Source organism: Macrobrachium rosenbergii, chromosome 12 (assembly GCF_040412425.1).
Source record: "Macrobrachium rosenbergii isolate ZJJX-2024 chromosome 12, ASM4041242v1, whole genome shotgun sequence".
Classification (NCBI taxonomy): Eukaryota; Metazoa; Arthropoda; class Malacostraca; order Decapoda; family Palaemonidae; genus Macrobrachium; species Macrobrachium rosenbergii.
In genome coordinates this window covers 83,587,538-83,614,221 of record NC_089752.1, presented here as the reverse complement: position 1 = coordinate 83,614,221, position 26,684 = coordinate 83,587,538, and the positions used below count along the sequence as shown (strand labels likewise).

Sequence of the window (26,684 nt, the reverse complement as noted above, 5' to 3'; positions counted from 1 at the left end):
AGTCTGGCTCCCACTTGTGCACGAAGGACTTCTTCCTCATTTCTTGGGCAAGGACTTGAGCTCCTCTTGATAGTTCTGGCCGAGAAATGGACATTGAAGCAGGTCCTAGACTGGGCTTGGGCTTACTCCCACGAAAGGGAGGTTGCTGGAGAGGAGAGACCATCTTAGGAACAAACATGGACAATTCCTTGGGGCATTTGGAAGAATGAGCCAGAGGATCCTAAGCCAACTTCTTTGGAGGTCAGCCTTCTGGGTCTGAGTAACTCCTTTAGTGGACTAGTGGACAGGGAGCACCATAAATCTCTTTTCTTCAAAACCCCCAAAGAGAAAAGAGCTGCAAGTTCAAGAGAGCCATCCCTGATGGTCTTGTCTGCACGAGAAAGGACTCCTACCCAGTCCGAGGTGAAGTCTCCAACTAAATCACTGCAATCTTCAATCTTCTTCCTAGTGCTCCCACCATCCAGTCCAAGAAAACGAAAACTTTAAACACCTCAAAGGGATCTTTGACAAGGTGGTCAAGTGCTGCCGACAAAAACAATTTTTGCTGATGAAAACTGTGAGTGTCGGGAAGAAGGAGCTTCCCTGGTGGCGTGGGAAAGATATCTCCTACGGATTGAGCACAAGGGAAGAAAGGAGAAGGAATCCTTATCTTGCTCCCTCTTAGCAGAGCCAATCTTTAATCTCCTTGAGTGCCCTCCTAGAAGATGAGGAAAGCACCAATGGGGGGCCTAGGTCTGTCATCTGGATGACTCCTCATCAGGAAGGTTGAGGCAGGTGAGACCAGGGCTAGCTGGAGCCAAAAAAAGGTAGGAAAGCTCGCCAACACATATTGAAGGAGAGCTGCATAGTCTAGGAGATCAGCCCTCTGAACAGGAGACTGGTACTGAAGAGTTGGCGCCGGATGCTTGGGAGCTGGCGCCGGGCACTGGGGAGCTGGCGCTGGGCACTGGGCACTTGGCAACTTGTGCTGAGTGCTTAGGAGGTGGCGTCGGGTGCTCATGAGGAGATGGGCACTTAGACGAAGACGACAGGTGCCTGAGAGGGATTGTTGGGCACCTGGGAGTTAAATACTGGTGCCCACAGCAAGACACTCAAGAGAGAAATACTCCAGACTGTCCCATGTGATGAAGGAAGGTTGAAGGTTGCGACCAGCTCCTTAAACCACTTACTGGGCAGCAGATAAGAGCAGCCAGCATTGTCTGAGTGCCTCTCCAGTGGACAATATGAACCTAGAAAATACTTGCAGCACTTTCAGACTGGGCTGGAGTGCTGAGAGTCGTATGAAAACTGGTGAACATCCAAGATGCCTTACCAGCAGCTGTCTATCAAAACTTGGGATATGAGTGCAACAGGCTCGACTGAGGGGTCAGCCACCCGTGGGCAAACCCCACCAGCCTCCCTTGGACTTTCAACATGTCTTCTCCCAGGTTCAGGGGAGCAGGACATGGACCTTCGTCTAGGAGAACAGGCGGGACAAGAAGCCACCTCCTCCACTTGCAAAACACTGTTTCCTAGCAAGGCACCTTTCCAGTGGCTGTCTGCCAATACCCGGGAACGTGCAACAGGTTCAACTGAGGGGGCAGCTACCTCTGGGCCAACCCAACTGGCCTTCATTGGACTTCTAGTATGTTTTCTCCCAGGTTCAGGAGAGCAGGACAGTGACCTTCATCTAGGAGAACCAGCGGGATGAGTAACCACCTCCTCCACTTCACTGTACAGTATTCACTACATTACTAGGTTAAATTTCTTATTAAACCTAGACTCAAGACTGGCAATGGCAAGGGTCGGAAGCAAGGGAGCCAGGTGCAGGAGTAGGTGGATTAAAAGTAGGAGGGCTAGTAGCAGGAGGAAAAATGGGAAGGGGGAGAAGGAATAGCAAGGTTATTTTCTAACCTAGGCTTAGGTATAGATTTTAGGCTAAGAAATGCATGTTTCTTGGCAATAGAGGTCACATTCTTCTTCCTACCACTTACTTGTCTAGGTGAGATTAAGTATCTTCCAATTATGCTCATCTGGCGCCCGACACTTGAGAGCTGGTGCCAGGCACTCAGGCCAATCATTACATTCAGCACAAGTTCTCTCCTTACTAGAGTATTGCCCCCTACACTTACTGCAAATTATATGAGCGTCATATGAAGATTTGACCAATCTGGTTTTGCAACCTTCACTACAGTAGCAAAAACTAGATGAACTTGAATAAGACATAATAACAAAAACTAGAAAAACTGATCCTGAAAGCTATCAAAGCTTGAAGGCTACTCAAAATAAGCGATAATACTTCATCGAAATCCAGTCATTCTACCCAGAACCAATGAACAAAAGCTGCTGCAAACCCTGATGTTTACTCGAGAGCAGGCAGAAACAGAATAAGGTTTTCAACTAAATCATTTCCAGTATTCGCATTAGTGGGCGGAGCTTGTCCCTACACTAAGCAATTGAAGTGCTACGGCAATTTTTTAAATAAAACGCTGCCATATGAATCACAAACTATAGCTATGTAATTAATTGGCAAGTTTACCAACCCCATATAATTCGTGCGTACATTCGTGTTGCCTTTTTTCTTTTGCTTCGCTCGATCTAATGTACCGTGCATCATCACAAGTTTAGTTGACTCTAAATGTGATTACCACACATTATAACAGTACACAAGAGAATACTTTAACACTGTTGATATTTCATTTCTAATCACTGAAAAATATTTAAATACAAATTTCATATGTAGGCAAGACAAAACCAAGCAGGCTATAGCAAGTTTACCCACACCAAGGAATTAGTGTGTGCATATATGTTGCCTTTTTTTTTGCTTTGCTTGATTTTATTGTATCATATTCATTACAAGTTTAGCTGATTCAAAACATGATTATCGCACATATCATAACAGTACACAATAGAATACTTTATCACTGCTGATATTTCATCTCTCTCTCTCTCTCACTCTCTCTAGTATTCTAAGGACATGATTGTGTTCATCTTTTGGTTTGAAAGAATTAAAAATGAGAAAATACAGTAAAAATATAAACGAGAATACTGTAACATAAAATATAAATAATATTTGAGTGTGTTACTATACTTAGCCTTTGATGTAAACATACCTAACTTATTGTTCTCACTCTCTCTCTGTACTGTACATATCCTTTAATAAAATGTAAGTACTATACCATAAACATAAAAACATGAAACCAAACAAGCTCTATCAAGTCAGGTCTCCCTAGCCCTCTCCACCCATCCAACACTGCATCCCCACCCTCCCAGAAACAGAAACTGCTCCCCCAGTTCCACCCACCTTCCAAAATAACACCTCTGAGCCTTCCTCTACCCTGCCTTGCTGCCCCTCCTCTTTGAATGAGCTAAGCCATCTGACACCCACCCCACACCATGGAAACTTCTCAAGGCTTCCCCCATCCACCAAAAACCCTTTCCTGGCCAGTCCGAGTGTCGGCAGTGTTACCAACAATTTTTTGAGGCTACACATCATTGCCGACCATTGGAGAGTGATTTTTTTCAAATTTTTTGAAATTTATATATATCATACATCTTTGAGGCCTTGATTCTGGGTCCAGGTGTATTGGATAATGTCAAGTTTCGGATAGTTTCGATCCAGATAATTAAGGGATTACTGTAATTAAATTTGGAAGTGGAACTAAGGCTCTATTGATCTCCTGTATTCTTTCTATTCTAATCACACCTTGATCTTTTAATTCTTCTACAAGTTTCTCTTCTGAAAACATCATCAGCTAGGGTGCAAATATCATACCCTGAGTGATTCCAAAAAGCATGCACTGGGCAGTCTACTTTAACTTTTCCGAGATGTGATAATCCTTTTAATTTTTCACTTTCTTCTCCTCAGCCTTCAGATGATATCTTAGGCTCTCGGCCAAAACACTTCACAATGTCTCTGTACACATTAAAAATGTCACAATCAGAATCTTCCAGATTAAAGGTCAAATACTTATCACAACAGATTTCAAATATTCCTGGTCCCATTTTGCATATATCTCTGGTCAATTTCCCTTTGCTCTGCACTGGAGCATAGGGCTACAGTGTAATTACTCTAGGTGGTTTCAGAGTCCTTTCCAAACACATGTTGTTGGAGGAGGGTGCAGAGATTGTCATCTGTCCCAAATGGGCACCATCAAGGGGCCCGGGAGTACTCAAGTTCTGCCTGATCCAATAATTGAAAACTGGATTTTCTGCTTGCTAGATAAGGCTGGGAAGGGTGGGATTAGGTCCAACAATTGGCAAAGCAAAAAATCTACATGGTCTCTGGAATTAAAAAAGCTTCCCCTTCCTGCTAGTATAAGTATCTCCAAATGAAATTCTCTTCAAGAGGACTTTTTACCAATGCATAAAGAACACACAGTATGATGGGCATTTTCAATAAAAGGCCTTAAACTTACAATGTCCACCTATTATCCCCCAACCTGGGCAATTTAGTAGAACCATATTAAACCTTATCTTATAATCCCCAAGAAGAGACAGATGTCTAATATTGCGCACAAAAAAAGTGAATACCTAATGACATGCAGGAATTAAACTGTTCATTTGTCTTTTTTTTTTTGCAGAGAAAAATGTAACTCAATACCAAATAAAACAACTTTAGATGTGTATCATACATTCTACAAAGAAAGGAAAAAACAATACATATCCATATGACTATATACAATGCAGCTGCTACATTAAAAATCAATACTCGCTGGTTGAGTAACAAATGGTCGCACAAAAGCACATAAAATCTCCCTAACACATCAGATTTTTAAAATACCCTGTACTGCCTTCTTACAACAGTGATCAGTACTTTTTAACAAAAAATTTGCACAATGATACAGACTTGAAAATGAATAAATATGAAAATGTACATTATTATGAAAGTCAAAAGTGTCCTGGCACACACATGTACTTGTCTCATTAAACTAAGTCAATTAATGAAAGGTCTGTCACATAAAACACGCATCCTGTCCTAGCTGGGAGACCTAAACCAATAGTAAACACTTCTTGATCAGTTTAACCTGAGCCATTAGCTTGTCATACCCATCCAGAAATGCAAGCAAATTAAAATGACAAATTTTTTATCCCGAATGAAACATACAAGTTCAATATGCACTTCACAGCACTGTCACAATTTTGCATATCTATTTCCAAAAAACATTAATTTAGTCAAAGATCGTCCTTGTGCCTGAATTCTGCATCACAACTTCAACAGGGCCATCCAATTCACCTTTGCCACCACACAGCTGGTTAACAATGCTTACAATCATTTCCATTCCATCAGGTGTTTGGACACTGAAATTACTTCCAGCAGGAATTTGTATGATAAATTTCTTTTTCTGTCCTCCAACACAAGCACTGATGTGAATTTCAGATGGCTGTTCAAAGGATTTTTGCTCTGTTACTGGAATAATATCATAGCCCCCTGAGTCTAAGATATCCTGAAATTCATCATCATCCATCAAGTCTTCTTCTTCATCATCGTCATCAAGATCAATGTAATTTCCAGACATATTTGCTCCAGCAACTGTCTGAAGTCTTTCAATAGTGTTGGCTGCTTGGTTTACTGCATCAGCAATAACTTTGTTTACCAAATCTTCATCTTGGGTTCCTATGTCTGATACAGTTTGAGTAAAGCTTAAAGTGCCCCTCGAAACTGTAATATTTGTACCTTCCTGACTCCTATTCTTGACACTGGATGTATCAGAACTGACATTGCCACTTACTTCAACATTCTGCAAGTCCTGGGTGTTATCTGTTGTAGTCTTATGGACACTGCCCTTGTCTGGTGTCCTTAACTTAGGATGTTCTTCTGCATTTTCGGTAACTGTTATTTCTGTGGCATCAATTTCCCCCCCATGATCCAGAGTTTCCATTTCCCTTTTAATTGGATATACAGACTCAACTCTGCTTTTCCCTTCTTTTTCCTGCTTTTCTTTCTTTTCTTCCTTTTCAATTTCCTGAAGCTGTTCTATGGCAATATCTTGGTCCACATCACCAAAGAGAGGCATAGTTCCATCTGGAAGTGGGTGAATGTATCGTATGTGATTTTCATAATATTCTCTTTTCCCAAACTTGAACCTACAGGTATTACAAGCATAATATATGGCTTTGTCATGATTCTGAAGATGAAGTTTCAAATTTTTTCTATCAGAAAAATTTCTTTTGCATTTTCTACATTTAAAGGGCTTCTGATTTTTATGTACTAACCTTTTGTGTCTTTCAACATCTCCTTTTCTAGTAAACCTGGCATCACACTCATCACATGTATGAGGTTTTTCTCCAGTGTGAGTTTTATAATGTTGTTTCATAGATGATTCTTTAAGCATCTTGAAACACATATTGCATTCAATATACTTGTCACCATCAGAATCAACACGTTTAAACATCTTAAATCTTGTTTTCTTCTTAACTTTAACTTCTTGTGGCTCCTCATCAAAGTCATTCAGAGCATCAATGAAGTCATCTCCCACATCAATATTTTCTGCAGCTTCTGTCAACGCTTTCTGAAGTTGATCTAAGTCACTGTCTTCATTTCCCTCAGGATCTTTAGGCTCTTGCTTTACTTTCACAAGAGAAAGATTCTTAGAGGGCTTCCTTCCACGTCTAGACTTAGGAGTTTTGTCTAAACCAGGTTCAATTTTCTTCACAACACCCTTTCCTGTGAAAACCATCCGAGGCTTGGCATATATATTTTCTACTTCAGCTGTCACCATTCTTGCCCTCTTTCTAACTCTCGAATCTATAATGGTCTCATCACTGGGAAGCCTTTCACTATCATCTCTCTCAAAGTCTTCATCATCTGATAAAAAATCATCTGGCTCTTGCTTAATCTGAATTACATCTCCTGGAGGGTCTTCATAATTTTGTTTAACTTTACTCTGAACCTTCTGATTAGAAGACAAAATAATCAGTTTCTGTGTCGAGCTCACCTGATGTCCTTCGCAGCTTGCATGACGTAAACTTTCTTCAAATTTTTCTCTCTTAAGATCAATATCCTTGTGAAATGCACTTTCCTTCTCTGTTGCACTGGAATCATCAGTTTCTTGAATATTGTTACAATAACTCTGAAATTCACTTACATCTAGAGGAAGAGGTTCTGAAGCTCTTGAAATGGATTTATCATTCACCTTATAGTCATATCTTACTCCTAAAGACTTTCTATCACTATCATTATGATTACATTCCTCACTTCTTTCAAATTCTTGCAAAAAATTTGTATTATCATCACATTTTTTAAGCGGAATTTTTTTATTATAATGCTTTTTTCCAAAAACATCCGCAGTCCCTACATCCACCACAACTTTGGTTGTCTTCACTTTGATAACAGTTTTCTTTGATACTGTCTTTGATCCTTTTACACTCTTTTGGGCACCTTTTGCTGGGCTTTTACTGATACCTGATAATACTTGATCTTCATCATATTCTTTGCATGATGGACAATTGCATCCCTCAATTTTTCCTTCCCATGTTCCTAGCATGTGAAGCACAGATATCTTTTTCCGTCTTGTCCCTTCCCGTACAGACATCTTTGAATTTTTTTAATAACAAAACCAACTTGAGGAGCAATTAAAGGGTCCACTACTCAGTTGCTGTTTATCTTCATTCTTCTAAGCTTCTATAAAATCTGCAAACCTTTGTGTTCTTAGAAATGGTCGAGTTCTTGGTGAATATGCTGCATCTGAGGAATAGGAATAAAATTAACATATTTTGATAAATTAATAAATTGAATAAAAATGGCTTGGTACAATGTTGAAACATAATTACTGCATTTCCAAACTTTCTCATATGGGGAACATAAAAAAATTTCATGCACTACTTATATTTTTACCATGCAGTTTCCTCAAAAAAAAAGGTGGCTCACGAACAAAACTAACACAATGGTTATGTTCACATTTGAAGTGTTACTGTTAAATTCTGGATGAATGCCTAGTTCAGAAAACTTTCACAACATTAGCAACTTTTACAGTTACCACCCTCCTTATGAACATTCATAGATACAAACAGAAGAGTTACAAGTTCAAATGTTCCTCTGTGCACCTATTCTGCTAGTAAGAACTTTTGCAAAGAGCAGAAGAACAAGAGGAAGAAGAACCTGTTCCTTTAACTCCTTCCCTGATTATCCCGAGTATTCTTGAGATTAACTACCATGCATTCTTCTTACAACCACAACAATACTCGTTCATAAGTAAAACACTCCCACTTAATTCTATCTTCCTGATTTAGCCTGTTCTATGATGAATTCCCATTTTCTATACTTCCTCTCCCCATAGAAAACATTTAGTATGTATTTTTGTCAATAGATGAGTGTGCATTGTTTACTTTATGAACTCCCTATGTTAAACGCTGCTCCAGAGAAATTCCCTCCTTGAATCTAAATTTTATTTTCTTCTTTTTACCTTTCTAGCATTCAAGGTAATTCTTTATAATACTGCATGCTTTAAAAATGCATTGAAAATAGTATAATCTATGACTCCCAAGTTAACTTCAGAATGTTAAGCATAAAAAAAAATTATGCACTACATATTAAAAACCAACTTATGAACAATTCAAGATACGAACGACCGTCTGGAATGTAATTCACTCGTAAGTAGGGTGGTGATTGTACACATAGGCAAAATGTTTCATCAGCTGCAAGCAGCACATCAAATAAGAATATATACACTGCACAATGAACCACTTGTCTTGTATGCAATTTGGCAACTTCTGTATATTAAGGCCCTTCTTTTCTCATACTGCTTTCCCTGCCATAATCAGGTCTCCTTCTCCTCACTCCTAACAAGCCTGAATACTCTCTCTTCCTATCATCTTTTTTTTTTTTCAGAACACCCTGACCCAACCATTCACCTATGCTAATCTTTTCATTACTCCTGTGTTTCACATCCTTCCAATATTTCTTATGACCAGTATACTAAGCAAACATTTCATCTTAATAGCCACAGCACTCTTACTTTCATCTGTTCTCAACATCCTAACTTTCCTTTAATAACAGATTTAGCTCGACAATCCTTTCATACCACCTTCACTTCCGTGGACACTCCACCGCATCTGTTCATTTGCATTTGTTCTGATATCCAGTTGCTCATTAATCTTTCTCTGTATTTAACAACTTATTCTACCATCTATTCTTGCTCGCTTTCTCCCTGCTATTTCTATTATTACTTGCCCTCTTTTACTCTAAGATTTTTTTTGACAACCTTATCTGTCTTTCTGTATAATTGAACATAATCTTTTCTTCTGACATGATATTTCACCTAAAATAAACTTTTCCCTTTTTTCATGACAATTACTTCCTCAGTCCACCACTCACTGTTTATATTTTCTCTTCCTAAAACACTAGTGCTCCATGCTAGTTCTGTCACCCCATCAATCATGGAATTTGAAACAATCCTCTCCTTCCACCTCACATCACATTAGCTTGAAACTAGAAATTAATTTTGCTGGATTTATGCACACCTTTTACTCGAACTTTCACCATAGAAACTATACCAGGACCAAGAACCACATCAGCCGAAAAAAAAGCCCTTATAACACTTCCTACCCACTGAAACACGTTCAGAATTCACCCGCAAATTCTCGTGTACACCCGATCCATTATCATCATCCACTCTGTTTACATCCATTCCCTTGTAAGGTACAAACACACCAGGTGTTCCAACAGTTATACCACATGCCCCTGTATGAACCGAGATTTTTCATCTCTGACAAACTGGATGACCCAGTAACAAAGTATTCCCCAAAGCAGCCCCTCATACAGCCAAAAAGGGTTCTGTAAAAGTTCTACTGCCAAGAGATAACTTCACATCTATGTAACCCAAAACCCATAACCTATTTGCTTGAACATCACATGCTGTCTCTTTAGCAGGTCTCAAAGAACGATCGGAAAACATCGATCGGAATAATTCATAATTCATCAAATTGATAGAGGTGCCTGTATCTATAAAAATATTCACATCAACCCCATGCACAGACCCTTTTACACTGGCTTCGCCTCTGAGGGTCCCCCCCCAGAATTCCTATATCATAAGAAACGCCCATCACGTTTTCCTTTATAACTGATCAGTCTTCTGACAATGCTCGCCGATCACTAGATCCCCTCGAAAAAACCCCTTGAGGAACTTCCTTACCTAAGTTACCAAGATTCTGATATGTAGGCCTAACATTATCCTGTTTAAGAGAGAAGGACTAGACTGCCAAGGGTGACCATAACTCCTACAACCACCACAATATTTAATACAGCAAAACCTCTTAATGCGTCCCTGCATATTTCAATTAAAATAACGAACCCATGGAGCCTAGAACTCAACCCAACCATCGACATCTGGCTCTTCTGAATTTCAACAAAACCCTTCAAACCGCGGACTGAATCTCAGCGCCCTACACAACCATAGGCTGGCCTAAGGAATCTCTTATCATTGTCCCTTCTAGCCATTTTTGTGGCTTTCCTTTTTGTAAATAAATCCACTAACTCACTCTTGGCTCACCACAAATACAAAATTTCCCAAGTCATGTGGAGGCAAACCCAGCAAAGAAAAAAAAAAAAAAAAGATTCTCCCTCAAAATTCCCCCACAAGAAGAACCCCACAGTGTTAATTCCCTTTACTCAAATAATTAATCTCCAAAAATCAAACAGTACTATTTAGACCCACCATTAAATCAAAACCCCATGGGGAAAAAACAGACAGGCCAAGTGCATAGCTGACTGCAAAGTAGGTCAAGATGAACTTTGAGTCTTCAAGGACAATAACAAACACACGTAGTCAACCCTTCATGAAAGAACCTGCCAGTCCCCCCTTAAGTAAAGAAATCGGGACCCGAGCAAACAGAAGAGGGATGAGGCAGACAGAGAAAACGCTGAGTGCAAAACCTCTAAGACATGTCTGCTTCAGGCTCAGTTGCCAAGGCGAAAATCGCAGAATAAGGTCACAACCCCTATTCTGGCCCCAGTTACAACACCCCCTACAACACCCCCCAAAATATAACACCTATGCACAACTAAAAAAAAAAAAAAAGTTTAAAATATAAAATGTTTACCAAATATAACACCTATGTACGTAACTAAAAAAAAAAAAGAAAAAGTTTAAAATCTAAGAAATGTTTACCCAATAGCGTAAGAAATATTTATTCCCAATAACCCAACAACCGTCAAGCAATTATCAACACAATAACCAAAGTTTCTCAAAATAATAATAAAAAAAATTATTCCGTAATCCCCAATTATTTCCTAAACGCCGATGCAAACTGCCGATCGCAGAAAAAAAACAAAGTACAAGTCACACCGAATCCAACTGCCCCAGTCTACTCCCTCACACATAGAAAACGGGCGGTATACAGAATGGGAAGAAAGCGGCATACTCCACCCACTAAACTACGTCACGAATGCATCACTTTGCACAGCAACTCAGAGATGCAATGTAACCAGAAAACTCGCCCTTAATCCGGCTTATTCCCCACTAAGCCCTTATTACAAACAACCGAAAAGAGAACACTTACGTGTTAATATCTCCCCTTCTTCATCCACCACCTGCACCGCAAAAGAATACAGCAACACTTCCTAACCTGAAAGAAATACACTTGCACGTCTTTCGACCCATACACACACACACACACTTATCACACAAGACCACTAGCAACTGGTGACGAATCACACCTCTTCTCCCAAACGAACCAAAAATCCTGGGTCGTCACATCACTCTTACCAACCGAACGTCTGAAAGATAATTGGAACATGCCCTATTCCAGCCTAAAGTCCCCGTTACCAGTCCCTTCAGAAGCTGTTAAAGGTTGTAAGGTCAAGGTCAGCTGCCACCAAACTATTATGCCCTATCAACAAGGTCAGACAGGGTCATAACCTCCTCCTACATCTGTTTAAGAACAATGTAATATTAACTCTCTAAGATTCTCCGGTAGCAACGGCCAGTACTGGGTCAGCGCATTCTCTCTCTCTCTCTCTCTCTCTCTCTCTCTCTCTCTCTCTCTCTCTCTCTCTCTCTCTCTCTCTCTCTCATCATCCAAGTTACTATCTGAACTAAGGAAGAACAGCAAACACATGACTACCAAAATATATAATTAATTCAGTAATCTAACACGATAAGTAGTTTGAAATGAAATAAAAATGAAATGGGAATATCAGTGTCCCAGAACTGGTACCATCAAAATAACCAAGTAAGATATCATGATACTATTAACTTCCACTAAGTAAGTCTCAACATATAAGTTAAAATAAGTCAGCATGACTGAAGTCATGATAAGTCACATTCCCCTCCACTTATATTCGCCTCTATTCATGATACATCTGAAGAACAAAGGGGAAACACAACTTTTAAAAAAAGGCACAGAAAAATAAATGTGGGATGTTTTCCCACGTTACCAACCCCAAAAGAAATGCACATAATTAAACATGGTAAAATCATCAATAAAAATCAGAGACATAGCAGATAAAAATAATTCAGTAAATGCATCAATTAAACCCAGTCAGGTTTTCTTGGAAATAAAGTCCCAGCTCACCTCACAGGCACTCAAAAGTCCTCCAACCAGGTGGATCCTGACACAAAGCCATATAGGCCCTCAATGTTTAGCCTGTTTCCAAAACGGAATATTCACACTTCACAAGGCACGCCCATCAGAGCGCATGAACGAATGCACTTGCCGGATCTTGACAACTTCCGGTGGCATAACCAGCACATCGCCCAGGGTACAATGGCCCCCTTGTCTCCATGGGAAGCCATACTGACACTAGGCATTCGTCAGCACTGACTCCCTGAATACCTAGGCGCTGTTTCCATTTACCTTTGCCCAGAATGTCTCCAAGCAAACTGCTTACCCCCCAAAAAACCAACACTATAGTATATCAATAACCTTCAGGGTTTCATATATTTTCTATGTATTCGTATGTTTAATATAATTCTTTATTTGTAAAAATATTCATCTTGCAAAAATTTTTATTGTTTACAAAAAAAATTATTGAGTTGTACTTCTATCACATTTTTTGGTGGTCAGTCACATCCTTGTATAATCTTTTTATTGTCTTGTCCCTGCTTCTCAACAGGTGATCCTAATCCTTTGTAAAACCTCTTAAATATTCAACCCTGTTTTGGCACTTCTACCAATTTTTCAATTGTGTTGGATTCCACACACATATTTTTTCCTTTGTAATCCCATTCTGTCATTTAACCCTTAAACGCCGAGCCTCTATTTACAAAAGTGTCTGTCGTATGCTGGCGCCGTTCGGGAGTGAGCGCCGAAGCTGAAAAAAAGTTTTTTTTTCAAAAAATCACAGCACGCTTAGTTTTTAACATTAAGAGTTCATTTTTGGCTCCTTCTTTTGTCACTGGCTGAAGTTTAGTATGCAACCATCAGAAATGAAAAAAAATATCATTATCATATATAAGTATTGGAATATATGACAGCACAAAAAAAAATTTCATATATAATTGTATACAAATCGTGCTGTGAGCAAAACAGTTAAAGCTAATGAGTTATTTTTTTGTTGTTGTTGTATTGTACACTAAATTGCGATGATTTTGGTACATAACAGATTGTAAAACGATCAAACCAACACAGAGAAAATATTATCACAAAATGATGCATGAATTCGTAACGGGTGGACATAAAAAAAAGTTTTTTTAAAAAATTCACCATAAATCGAAATACTGTGCTAGAGACTTCCCGTTTGTTGCAAAATGAAGGTAATTACTTGAATATTACTAGACTGTAAGTGTTTTAGCTTACAATTGCATTTTTCGACCATTTCGGTCGCGCTAAAGTTGACCGAAGTTCGAATTTTTTCTATTTATCATGATTTATATGAAAATATTACAAAACTGATAAAAGCTACAACCATGATTTATTTTTTGTTGTATTCTACATGAAATTGCACACATTTTGGTTTATAACACTTTATGTAACGCCTAATATAAAACAGCACAAAAATTACGACAAGCTGACTCAAGAAATGCTAGGATTTTCAGCAGAGTTTCCGTGTGCGGAAGGAAGGAAAAAGTTTTTTCAAAAATTCACCATAAATCGGAATACTGTGCTAGAGACTTCCCGTTTGTTGCAAAATGAAGGTAAATGATTGAATGTTACTAGAATGTAAGAGTTTTGGCTTAAAATTGCGTTTTTCGACCATTTCGGGCCAGTCAAAGTTGACCGAAGGTTCAAATTTTGTCACTTATCGTGATTTATATGAGAATATTTCAAAACTGATAAAGCTACAACCATGAGTTATTTTTTGTTGTATTCTACATGAAATTGCACACACTTTGATCTATAACACTTTATGTAACGCCTAATATAAAATGGCGCGAAAATTACGACAAGGTGACTCAAGAAATGCTAGGATTTTCAGAGGAGTTACCGTGCGCGGAGGGAAGGAAAAAGTTTTTTTCAAAAATTCACCTTAAATCGGAATATTGTGCTAGAGACTTCCCGTTTGTTGCAAAATGAAGGTAAATGATTGAATGTTACTAGAATGTAAGAGTTTTGGCTTACAATTGCGTTTTTCGACCATTTCGGGCCAGTAAAAGTTGACCGAAGGTTCAAATTTTGTCACTTATCGTGATTTATATGAAAATATTTCAAAACTGATGAAGGCTACAACCATGAGTTATTTTTTGTTGTATCTTACATGAAATTGCGCACATTTTCATATATAAAACTTTATGTAACGGCTAATATAAAACTGTGCAAAAATTACGACAAAGTGACTAAAGAAATTCTGAGATTTTCAGCAGTTAGTGCGCGCGGAGGTAAGGAAAAAGTTTTTTTTTCAAAAATTCACCATAAATCGAAATATTGTGCTAGAGACTTCTCGTTTGTTGCAAAATGGAGGTAAATTATTGAATATTACTAGAATGTAAGAGTTGTGGCTTACAATTGCATTTTTCGACCTTTCGGTTCAAGTTAAAAATGACCGAAGGTTGAGATTTTGGCACATACTGTGATTTATATGAAAATATTTCAAAACTGATAAATGCTACAACCATGAGTTATTTTTTGTTGCATTCTACATGAAATTGCGCATATTTTCATATATAAAACGTTATGTAACGGCTAATATAAAATGGTGCAAAAATTATGACAAAGTGACTAAAGAATTTCTGAGATCTTCATCAGAGTTAGCGAGCACGGACATATGGAAAAAGTTTTTTTTAAAAATTCACCATAAATCGAAATATTGTGCTAGAGACTTCCAATTTGTTGCAAAATGAAGGTAAATGATTGAATATTACTAGAATGTAAGAGTTTTAGCTTACAATTGCATTATTCGGCCATTTCTGTAGAGTCAAAATTGACCTAAGGTTGAAATTTTGGCACTTACCGTGATTTATATGAAAATATTTCAAAATTGATAAAAGCTACAACCATGAGTTATTTTTTGTTGTATTCTTCATGAAATTGAGCACACTTTCATATGTAAAATGTTATGTAACGGCTAATATAAAACAGTGCAAAAATTACGACATAGTGACTAAAGAATTTCTGAGATTGTAAGAGCCTGATGTCGTCTCTTTCCAAACACGTGTGTGTTCGTGTGTTAAATTAACGTCCATCGGAGTGGCGAGACGTTTGGCGTCTTCACAAACAGAAACATACACACAGTTTGATACAGAAGGTTCATTGGAACATTATGAGTACATGATTGGAATACTTGACTGGCAATGCAAGTAGTGCTGATTGTACATACATCAAGACAACAATGGTTAGGGAGAAACAGACGGAAATATTGTATGGTTGAAATCGAGTTCCTTTAGAGAAAGAAAACGAGATGCTCTTGTTGTCTTGTCCACTCCAATGGACGATGAACACATGAACACACAGGTGTTTGGAAGAGACGGCGTCAGGCCCTTACAAGATTTTCAGCAGAGTTAGTGCGGACGTAAGGAAAAAGTTTTTTTCAAAAATTCACCATAAATCGAATTCGAAATATTGTGCTAGAGACTTCCCGTTTGTTGCAAAATGAACGTAAATGATTGAATATTACTAGAATGTAAGAGTTTTATCTTACAATTGCATTTTGACCATTTCGGTAGAGTCAAAGTTGACCGAAGGTTGAAATTTTGGCCCTTATCGTGATTTATATGAAAATATGTCAAAATTGATAAAATACAACCATGAGTTATTTTTGTTGTATTCTATGCATGAAATTGCGCACATTTTCATATATAAAACTTTATGTAAAACAGGATAGAAAACGGTGCAAAAAATTACGACAAAGTGACTAAAGAATTTCTAAGATTTTCAGCAGAGTTAGCTGATGCTTTCTTTTGGGATAAGAAAGAAATTCGTGCATGTGCAGCTTTGTCACGCTTGTAAACAAAACAACAGCATGATCCGTGAACTCCCAGCATCCCTCAAGGCGCGATTTAAAATTTTTCGCAAACGAGGCCTATAGGTATTTTTCCGCGAATATTTAAAAAACTTTTTGTAGTCAACGTATTTTACGTCCACTTGGCACCCGACAGACAACTTTTTTCGACGTACAATACGTCCAGTTGGCGTTAAAGGGTTAATATTAAGGTAACCACAGCAAAATAACTATAAAAGTTAAATTAAAATCCCGTGAAATCATAAAACTGCTCACCGATGTAATCACTTCATTCAACCTCTCTCTCTCTCTCTCTCTTTCTCTCCCCTTGAATAATTCACGAATAATTTCACTCTTGAGACTTAAGTAAGGCCAACTGCCCATATCTCTCTGTCTTTCTCTCTCTCTGTGCTGCATATATCCTTCAAAGAAATATATATTACTGTATATAAACATAAAATATACTAAAATTCCATCGGTTGTATGACCAGTTTTTTACTGCATTGACGCAGGCTATGATATCAGCTCAAGGGATTAGAAGTAGCCAATAACAGGGCTCATAGCAACCCCCTTGCCCCATGACGATACAATATTGGCAGGAAGGACTGATAATAGCCAATAGCAACTTGTAACAACCCCCTCCTCCCCCTCTTGCCCTCCTTGACGACATGCTATTGGCAGGAAGGGTGGGACTTTAACCAATCACAAAGCTTGTACCTAACAGGCTTTGCATACACTAAAAGGAGGGTGAGTAGTATTTTTTTCTCTCTCTCTCTCTCTCTTTCTCTGAGATACGAGAGGGAGAGAATAACGGCACGAGATTTCTAACAAATTTATGGGAGATGGTGACTTACCTAATAATAAGTGCTAATTGTCAAATATTAATAAGATTAAATATATAATAATAATATGCTGTAATTACAACATTTATGTATTTTTAAAGTAAATTATTTCACTTTTTAAACAATGAGATATCACAACCTGTCTTTTGCCCAAAGCGTTGAAGCTAGGGGGAGGGTGGAACTGCCAAATCTGTTAAATTACTTGACATTTCTGACCAAAGGTAGAAGATCAATTTCTCCCTTCCTTCCTTCCTCTCTCTCTCTTGCCAAAAGGTAGAATAAGAAATGGACAGATATATTATAAATAGATGCTTAGTTCAGCCCTTCACTCTTTCGGGAAAAGATACTGCTAATTTGAGACTCTTTACCTATGCACCCTGTTTGTGTGTGTGTGTGTCTTCAAAGTGTTTTAAAAATGCGTAGCTAAGGTAGTAGTACATCTTTGGGAGACAAAGAAAGAAAATAATTTTTTGCTGTTGTCAGTCGCAGTAAAGAGGAATGGATTAACACTCCTCAAGAGATTAGAGATAAACATCTCTCTCTCTCTTCTGCCCATGCCAGCACTCTCTGTGGCTCCAAAACAGCAGAATGGTAAAATATTGGAGGGTTTTTTTATAAAAGACTCAATAAAAATGCAGGCTACATCATTTTCAAGATACACAATATATATATATATATATATATATATATATATATATATATATATATATATATATATATATATATATATATATATATATATATATATATATATATATATATATATATATTGGTGTGAAAGCAAAGGCTATTCCTCAGCAAAATAGCAAGAAGGCACTAAAGCAGACAGCTTGGTACATGGTTTTCCTTTATTCAGGGTGGCCTACGTTTTGAGATCCTTGTCTCATCCTCAAGGCTAAAAATACAAAGTAAAATATACAAATACAGCAAGAAGATTTAGGATATATGTACAAATAAAATATGATAAAGTAAAACATCAGTAAAAAAGCTAAACCTAAAATATAAAGTTGTTAAAAAAAAAGAGAAAAAATAGAAAATTTTTAACTAACAGACCTTATTCCTCGAGTTCAGTTGCTGTATGAAAACAATAAACATTAGGTGGTTGTGGTTTAACCTATATACAGGGCGTGGACAAGGAATGATTATTCAAAGAGGAACAAGCTTTTTGATCAATTCGATTCAAGAATAGGGAGGTGGTGTTAAGTGTTGACTGGTTAGTATAATCTTAAAATCATTATAGTTTATTTTACTTTTGCATAGTTTTATGCGGTTTCTAATATTTGATGTTTTGGGATTAGACAAACACCCAGTCATTGCTAACGCCAAAATGTGTGGGAAACACATGCCGACTGCTTAAGGTCAGATGTGACGCACATATTGGCGTTAGCTTTCGCACTGGGTGCAAGTTGTCTAATCCCGAAACATCAAATATTAGAAACCACATAAAACTATGCAAAAGTAAAATAAACTATAATGATTTTAAGATTATACTAACCAGTCAACATGAACACCACCTCCCTATTCTTGAATCGTTAGTGATCAAAAGCTTGTTCCTCTTTGAACAATCATTCCTCGTCCACGCTCTTGTATATAGCTTAAACCACACCCTACCTTATGTTTATTGTTTTTCATACAGCAACTGAACTTCGAGGAATAAGGTCTGTTAGTTAAACATTTTCTATTTCTTTTTTTTTTAACAATTTTATCTTAGGTTTAGCTTTTTTACTGATGTTTTACTTTATCATATTTTATTTGTACATATATCCTAAATCTTCTTGCTGTATTTGTATATTTTACATTGTATTTTTAGCCTTGATATATATATATATATATATATATATATATATATATATATATATATATATATATATATATATATATATATATATATATATATATATATATATATATATATATATTTCTACATAAATATATATATCCAATGCAGCACAAAGGAACACGTGCTCAAGAATATCACAAAATCCATACACACACACATATATATATATATACACATAATATATTGTCAAGAATTTACGTTCCTCCCTCATCAGGCAGCTAGGAATTAAATTATTCAAGGAATAAAACCACCTTTCAGTTGAATTGTAGGCCGAGAAATCAGCGATAATCCCAGGTTAGCCCCCATTTTTTTAACAAAGAAGGAGTCCCCTACATTCCATTCTCCTGGCCGGAAACGCCCGGGCCTGTTAAACAATAGCTCCCCCACCTTCAACCCCTACTACAAGAACACACCTAAATTCCCCCTCCCCTCTGTGGGGTAGCGTTTGCGAGTTCAGACCAGAGAGGTTATAGGTATAATAGGGCACAAGTCGCGCAAAGGGGAGCTAGGATCTTAAGCTGTAACCACCTAATCTTTAAGACCATTTTTCCTTTGACTTCTTGACTGGCGCCAGACTATTCTTTCAGCTATACCTGGATGGGCGAAGACACACCAAGCCCATGTTGATTTGGAAAAACAAGAGCAGAGATTTCCCAGCCATGCTCCGAGGCAGACGTCTGTCCCCTGTTCTCTGGGTGTTGGGCAACAACAACTCGAATGGTTGCTGACACTATATTCGAGCTCAAGTATACGTCTAAGGTAAAAGTCCGAGAGTTAGTCTGTGCCAGTAACCACTGTCCCCCTTTTCAGTCTATTTAATCCTTTCTTAGTGCATCTCCAAGACTTTCACACTTTCACTTTTATTCAGGTGTTCCCTTTGTGTAAGCCGTACCATCCCCATCCATCCTTTAAAATGCATTTGTTCAGCATCAGCATAACCTGCAATTAAGTCCTCCCTTTAAAGTGTTAAATTGGGCTAACTAAGATTTAGAAGGTAAGATTATTAATTGTGCTTTATTTAGTAACAAGGGAGGTTTCATTTGCCCCCACGTGTTTGTATTAACTCTTGAATTCTCTTCCAGGAGATGACATAGCCTGCCCAGTTCACAAATCTATGCCAAGATACCCTTCACTAACTGCCATCCAAATTTGCAACCAAGCCTGATCACATGAATCCATTGCCCACACAGAAATCATCTTGATTAACTAATGTCCATTACCCCGGAATTTACCCCTTTCATTGTATTGCTGCCTGACACCCTTCATTGCATTGTTGCCTGTGAATTGATGCACTTCCTCATTGGCAGGGTGGGTGCCGTTCTCAGCTAGCACTCTGCTGGCCCTGCTTTCGATTCTCCGGCCGGCCAATGAAGAATTAGAGGAATTTATTTCTGGTGATAGAAATTCATTTCTCGCTATAATGTGGTTGGGATTCCACAATAAGCTGTAGGTCCCGTTGCTAGGTAACCAATTGGTTCTTAGCCACGTAAAATATGTCTAATCCTTCGGGCCAGCCCTAGGAGAGCTGTTAATCAGCTCAGTGGTCTGGTTAAACTAGGGTATACTTAACTTTGTGAATTGATGCATTTTGGGCATATCAGAGTTAATTGTTTTAATGGGAATTGTTGCATCTGTGGCCCCTCATATATATATTGCGTGTTTTTAAATGACTGCATTTATGATCTATCATATGTGATTTATGTGTCTGTAAATTGTTACATTTTTGGTCTCACATACTTGCCCCATTTTCTGAAAATAAACCCCTTTTAAATGTAAAAGAATTCTAATTCCAAATTGGCGGCCTTCATTATTTATGTAAATCAAAGAAAATTCTAAGGTAAGTTCCAATAGTCTTCCTTTTGTTAATAATCTGCGAAAAATGGCTAGATAGTCCGCGAAGCATGAGAACGCGAATACGGGGGGTTTACTGTATCTATATGTATATAGATGGACATATATCTATATATATCTATCTATACACATATCTATATATATCTTTATATATATCTATACATCTTAACTTTATCACATACACAACTGTCTGTGCATTAGTAGAATTACTAAAAGGACCTCATTCAAACTGGATGGTATCTAATGGAGATACCATCCAGTTTGAATGAGGTCCTTTATAATATATATATATATATATATATATATATATATATATATATATATATATATATATGATATAAAAATATATATATATATATATATATATATATATATATATATATATATATATATATATATATATATATATATATATATATATATATATATATATATATATTGTAAGGGACCGCATGGCGGTCCTATAGGCACACGTGCATGTGAGTCAGCCATCGGACAAAACACGACAACTAAGCATCCAGCTCTCTCTCTCTCCCTCCCGATGCGTCAGTGGTGATCGCTCGAAGGAATACAACTTCCACCATACAATATTCCTGCCTAATTCTCTCTAACCATTGTTGTCTTGATTCATGTACAATCACCACTACTTACATTTCCATCCAAGCATTCCGATCATGTACTCATAATGTTCCACAGAATCGTCTGCATCAAACTGTATGTATATTCCTGTTTGTGAAGACACCAAACGTCTTGCCATTTCACACATATTATGCTACTGCAGTGTATTCATTAATCTGTCTCGAATCTCATGCAAATGTTCATATGTGGAATTTCCTGGCCTTTCCATTGATATATGTTTTGTCACTGTATGTTTGTTACATCTCTCACAATCACCATCTGTTTGTCTGTTGACAAGCACAGATGTCCGAAACATAATCTCTATTTTGTCTTGTCTGTGTGTAGAAACTACACTGCGGCTTGCACCAGCCAATAACAACCTCGAAAATTCTGTACATGTATTCAGTAAGGAACCAGCAACAAACTAGACAACACCCAGCCAGTATGTCGCTCAATACCTTACACTGGTGACCCCGGAGTGACCCGAAGGAACGAATGGTAGACGTCCGACCCACGATGACAACCCATGCACCAATGAACCCTTCGCCGCTGCCTCAATTTAGCTTCCCATCGCTCCCGAACCCTCAGTAGATGTCCAACCCTCCGAGATGACCCACCCCACCACCGGATCTCTGGACGCCTCCTCCAGGCAGCCTGACACCACCCCCGAACTCGTACCGGACGAGCTGACCAACGAGGAACTAGCCGATGTCATCCTTCAGCCTCCTGCCGTCCCCCTCGAGCTGGCTACCGTAGGATCAGCCGATGTCATCCTTCAGCCTGCTGGCGTCCCCCTCCAGCTGGCTACCAAAGGATCAGCCGACGTCATCCTTCAACCAGCTGCCGTCCTCCTCAAGTTCCTCCTGGCTGGCATCATCCTGACCGGCATTGCCCTTCAGCCTGCTGCCCGCCCGAAGCCAAAGCCCTTCGCGCCCATCCGAATTGTCAGGAAGACGATTTCCGCTATCGGGGCCTTCCTTGGAGGGGGGGGGGAGTATTGTAAGGGACCGCTTGGCAGTCCTATGGGCACACGTGCGTGTGAGTCAGCCACTGGACAAAACAAGAGAACTAAGCATCCCGCTCTCTCTCTCTCTCCCTCCCGTGCGTCAGTGGCGATCACTCGAAGGAACGCAACTTCTACCATACAATATTCCTGTCTATTTCTCTCTAACCATTGTTGTCTCGATTCATTTACAATCACCACTACTTGCACTGCCATGCAAGCATTCCGATCATGTACTAATAATGCTCCACCGAATCTTCAGTATCAAACTGCACGTATGTTCCTGTTTGTGAAGACGCCAAACTCCTCGCCATTTCACACATATTACGCTACTGCACTGTATTCATTAATCTGTCTCAAATCTCATGCAAATGTTCATATGTGGAATTTCCTGGCCTTTCCATTGATATATGTTTTGTCATTGTACATTTATTATGTCTCTCACAATCGCCACCCGTTTGTCTGTTGACAAGCACAGATGTCCAAAACATAATTTCTGTTTTGTCTCGTCTGTGTGTAGAAACTACATTGCGGCTAGCACCAGCCAATAACAACCTCGAAAATTCTGTAAATGTATTCAGTAAGGAACCAGCAATAACCTAGACAACACCAAGCCAGTATGTCACTCAATACCTTCCTTATAATACATATAACATATTAATATGTATATATATATTTATGTTTTAACATTTTCATCTCCAAATGCAAACGGGGCAAGCACTGGAAAAAAGAATTGAACAGCATAAGCAAAGTGTGAGACACGCACAGGGGGAACAGTGGTATTTTTGTACATGTTAGTGAGAACAATCATGCTATCAACTGGGAAGGGGCAAAAAGGATTTTTATATTCTAATAATGCACTGGAAGGAACATCATTGAATCTAGCTTTATAAAATAAAGTTACAACCATAATGTGAATATCAGTCAAGGGACGTATAAACTTGATCCTTTAATATCAAAAGAAATTTGTAAATTGTTTAAATTTTAAGGTAGGCAGTAGAGATGTTTGAAAATAGGATTATCCTATTTGTAAACACAGTATGGGGGCAGTAGCGCTAATGAGTTTCCAAACTCCGCCTCCCTGACACCTGTCAGGTGTGGTTCTGAGGTCGCCTATCGTCAGTATGTTTAACAGTATTGTCCCCTGAGAGTATATTGTGATTTTTAGCCAAATGAGTTTTGAAGGCCACTCCTACCTTGACACCGGCCTGTGGCTGGATATGCAGTCTCTAACAGTTGTGTATGTTTGTCAGTACTGTTCCTGTAGTACTATATATATATTTGTGACTTCTAATACTATGCATCAATCCTTCGTCAATGGCTTGGAAATAAAGTCGAACTGGTCAGGACCTACACCCTGTCTCTTATTTTTCACCTGTGGTTATGTGTGATACATGAATCACGTACAAATATATATATATATACTTTTAGGGCAAAGTTTTTCTCTTATACAATTTTTGTTAAAAGCAATTGCTTTAGTAGCACCAATAAGTTTCTTGCAGGTATTTTCATACCAACGGAGTCTTTTCCAATTCTCATTCGTCAATTTCTGTGGAAAAATACGCAGACTTCCTTCTTCCATTTATTGATTTTTGTCGCGACAGTTGTTTCACCTTTATGGCATTATCAAGCAACTACTGACTTACAATGCTGCCTTTCGATCACTTGTATCATCGTATGGGGAGAATGACCTTGAGGTCTGGGTATTGGTCGGTCGAGGGATTAACAGCTTAACCATTTCAGGGGTTTGTTGTAGGTACAAAGAACATGTATGATAACAAAAGTGAAAGTTTAAACATGTGGTTAAATAAATATTCAAAATATAATATCATGCACTAGTGTTTCCTTAAATGTGTTTAAATTTAGTATGATCTTACATGTTAGTTTGCAAATAAAAAAAAAAAGAGGTACAAGGATAAATAATATTTTACAGCATATGTAAAGGTACAAATAAACAAATGTCTGTTTATACACAAATGTGTATAATATTAAGTTTGCGTGTATGTGTGCATTCAAATGGTCTACGCTGATTAATGGCTAGAGGTTCGTGTTGGGTGGGGCTTCAGTGACTTGAGCAAGCATGTTACTTGGCCTTTGCTGGGTGCTCTTGTGTCCTCCAAGGGGCATGATGTACCTGGTGGTTTGGGGCTTGCTGTCTGGTCCCTGTTGGCTCGTGCATTCCTTCTCCTGCTGGAGGGGAGTATGTGGTCTGACTCTTGTTGAATATTCAGGGTCGGTTTCTGGATAGCAATGCTCACCGCTTTGGCCATTAAGAGGCGACCATAGTTATCCTCTTTGTGCACGACCTGGGTGCCTTCTATCAGCTCTTGTAGAGATGGCCTCCTGTCATGAACATCTGTACAATGTTGATGAATGGCCCCTTGATTTCTATGAGCCAATAGATGTCTCCGAAGGGTCGTTGTTGTGTGCCTGATGTAGTTTTGGCTGTGAGATTTACACATCTCCTCTGGACAAATGAATTTGTAAACTACATTCGTGCACATCCTTCGGTCCCCCCGGAGCAGTGCTGTTCTTCATTATTAGGGCTGCTACAAGGTTAGGTAAATAATCGGGCTCTCCTCCTTTTTCGTCGTCTTGTTGGATTGGTAAAATTCAACCATTTTCTTTTTTATTGCAACTTATTCCTCAGGGGGCTTAGAATATGTTCAAATGGGTACCTAGACAAAGAATTCAACACGATCCGCCAACACCTAATGCAACTGCTCTACCCACCCCACATTATCAAGAAGGCTATCAACAAAGCGAATAAAATATACAACAAAGGTCCCACTCACAACAGACAAACAGATTTTAACAACAAAATAAAGCTTCCATATGATGAAAACATCCAAAAAGCCACAGAACAACTCAGGTCTAACAATCCTTTCATCTTCCATTATCCCAAATCCATTGGGAGCTTGCTCATTAAAATACTTAAATAACAAAGGGGAAGAAGCCGGAGTTTACAAGATACCGTTTAGCAACTGTAGTGAGATTTTTACGTAGGGGAGACAGGTAGATCGCTCTTGCAAAGAATAATAGAGCACAAAAGGTCGGTAAGATATGCTTCGCAGAGTTCGGGGATTTTCTTACATATCAGAGATACTGGCCATTCCATAAACTGCAGGGGGGCGGAGGTGGTTTTCAAAAGTAGCTGTCCGTACAAAAGAAAGATGCTGGAATCTGCTATCATCAATCAAGCCAACAATATGAACTTGTCAGGAGGACATTGGAAATCGGACGACATCGATGCTTTAATCCTCAGACCGCTTCTGAAGAAGGTGTCCCAGAGAACATGACCTCCAGAAATGTCGCCAAACGGGAGTTATTGAGGCCAAAAACCACTAGGGAATTGGTTATTCTCCTCCTTCTTAGGAAACGGTCGCCTGCATACCATCGGAGACTTAATGCCACACCTATATTTGCTTTGTATATATACCCTTGTAACATTTCATCTGTCCATATTCTACCAGTGAACAGGGGCACAGAAGCAAGTGCTTCTTGATATATGGTTGCAACGTTTAAATAGTGTTTTATGGGCCTTTTATATTCATATACACACACATATATATATATTATATATATATATATATATATATATATATATATATATATATATATATATATATATATATATATATATATATATATATATGTATATATGTATATATTATATATAATAAGTATGAATTTATGCCACTGTATTGAGCATATTTTCTTAATAATTCAGTAAATTTGCCCTCTGACTAGGGGGATAAGGTATAGCCACAGTGTAGGGAGTGACAGGAGATTTTTAGGGTGTGTTCTGCTTTCCCCTACTTAATGTGACATCAGGGAAAACACCTGGGAAAAATAAATCACTCTTCCCTTGTAGCTAAGCCCCAAACCTAATTAAACCCTTTTGTATTTTCAAATACTGGTGAAAGATTTTCTCTCGTTAATCCACAGGTACACATTCAGATCATTGTCTAAAGTCATGCCAGTGGCACCTTTTCCTGCCATAAAAAGGGCAAGATGCCTACCAAAGGTTATGCCCATCTGAGGATCGACTCATACACTTAGAGAGCTTTAAGCCTTGAGCCACATGCCATCCCAAGATAGTTAAGGTCTACCTCACCTGAGCAATCTTCTGTCCAAGCATCACAAAGAAGCAAAGTACGACATATCCTGTGATTCGAGAGTTAGTTCTAAGCCAGTGTAACTTTTCCTCTAACTCAATCTCTCTCTCACAATTAA

At 38.4% G+C, this 26,684-nt stretch overlaps 1 protein-coding gene across 3 annotated transcripts in view; it reads right to left on the bottom strand.

Annotated features, from left to right (window-relative positions):
* LOC136843745 (uncharacterized) overlaps nt 1–26,684 on the bottom strand; it is a 255,634-nt gene that overhangs the window by 160,460 nt on the left and 68,490 nt on the right. For 2 of the 3 annotated variants that reach the window (XM_067112402.1, XM_067112401.1), the window contains one exon: nt 4,596–7,666. The exons of the other annotated variant lie outside the window; for it this stretch is intronic. In XM_067112402.1, the coding sequence (XP_066968503.1) occupies nt 5,151–7,514 (2,364 nt within the window). In that variant the 5' untranslated portion in view covers nt 7,515–7,666 and the 3' untranslated portion in view covers nt 4,596–5,150. Of the gene's footprint in view, nt 1–4,595; nt 7,667–26,684 lie in introns of those variants that run through there. 3 annotated transcript variants of the gene reach the window in all.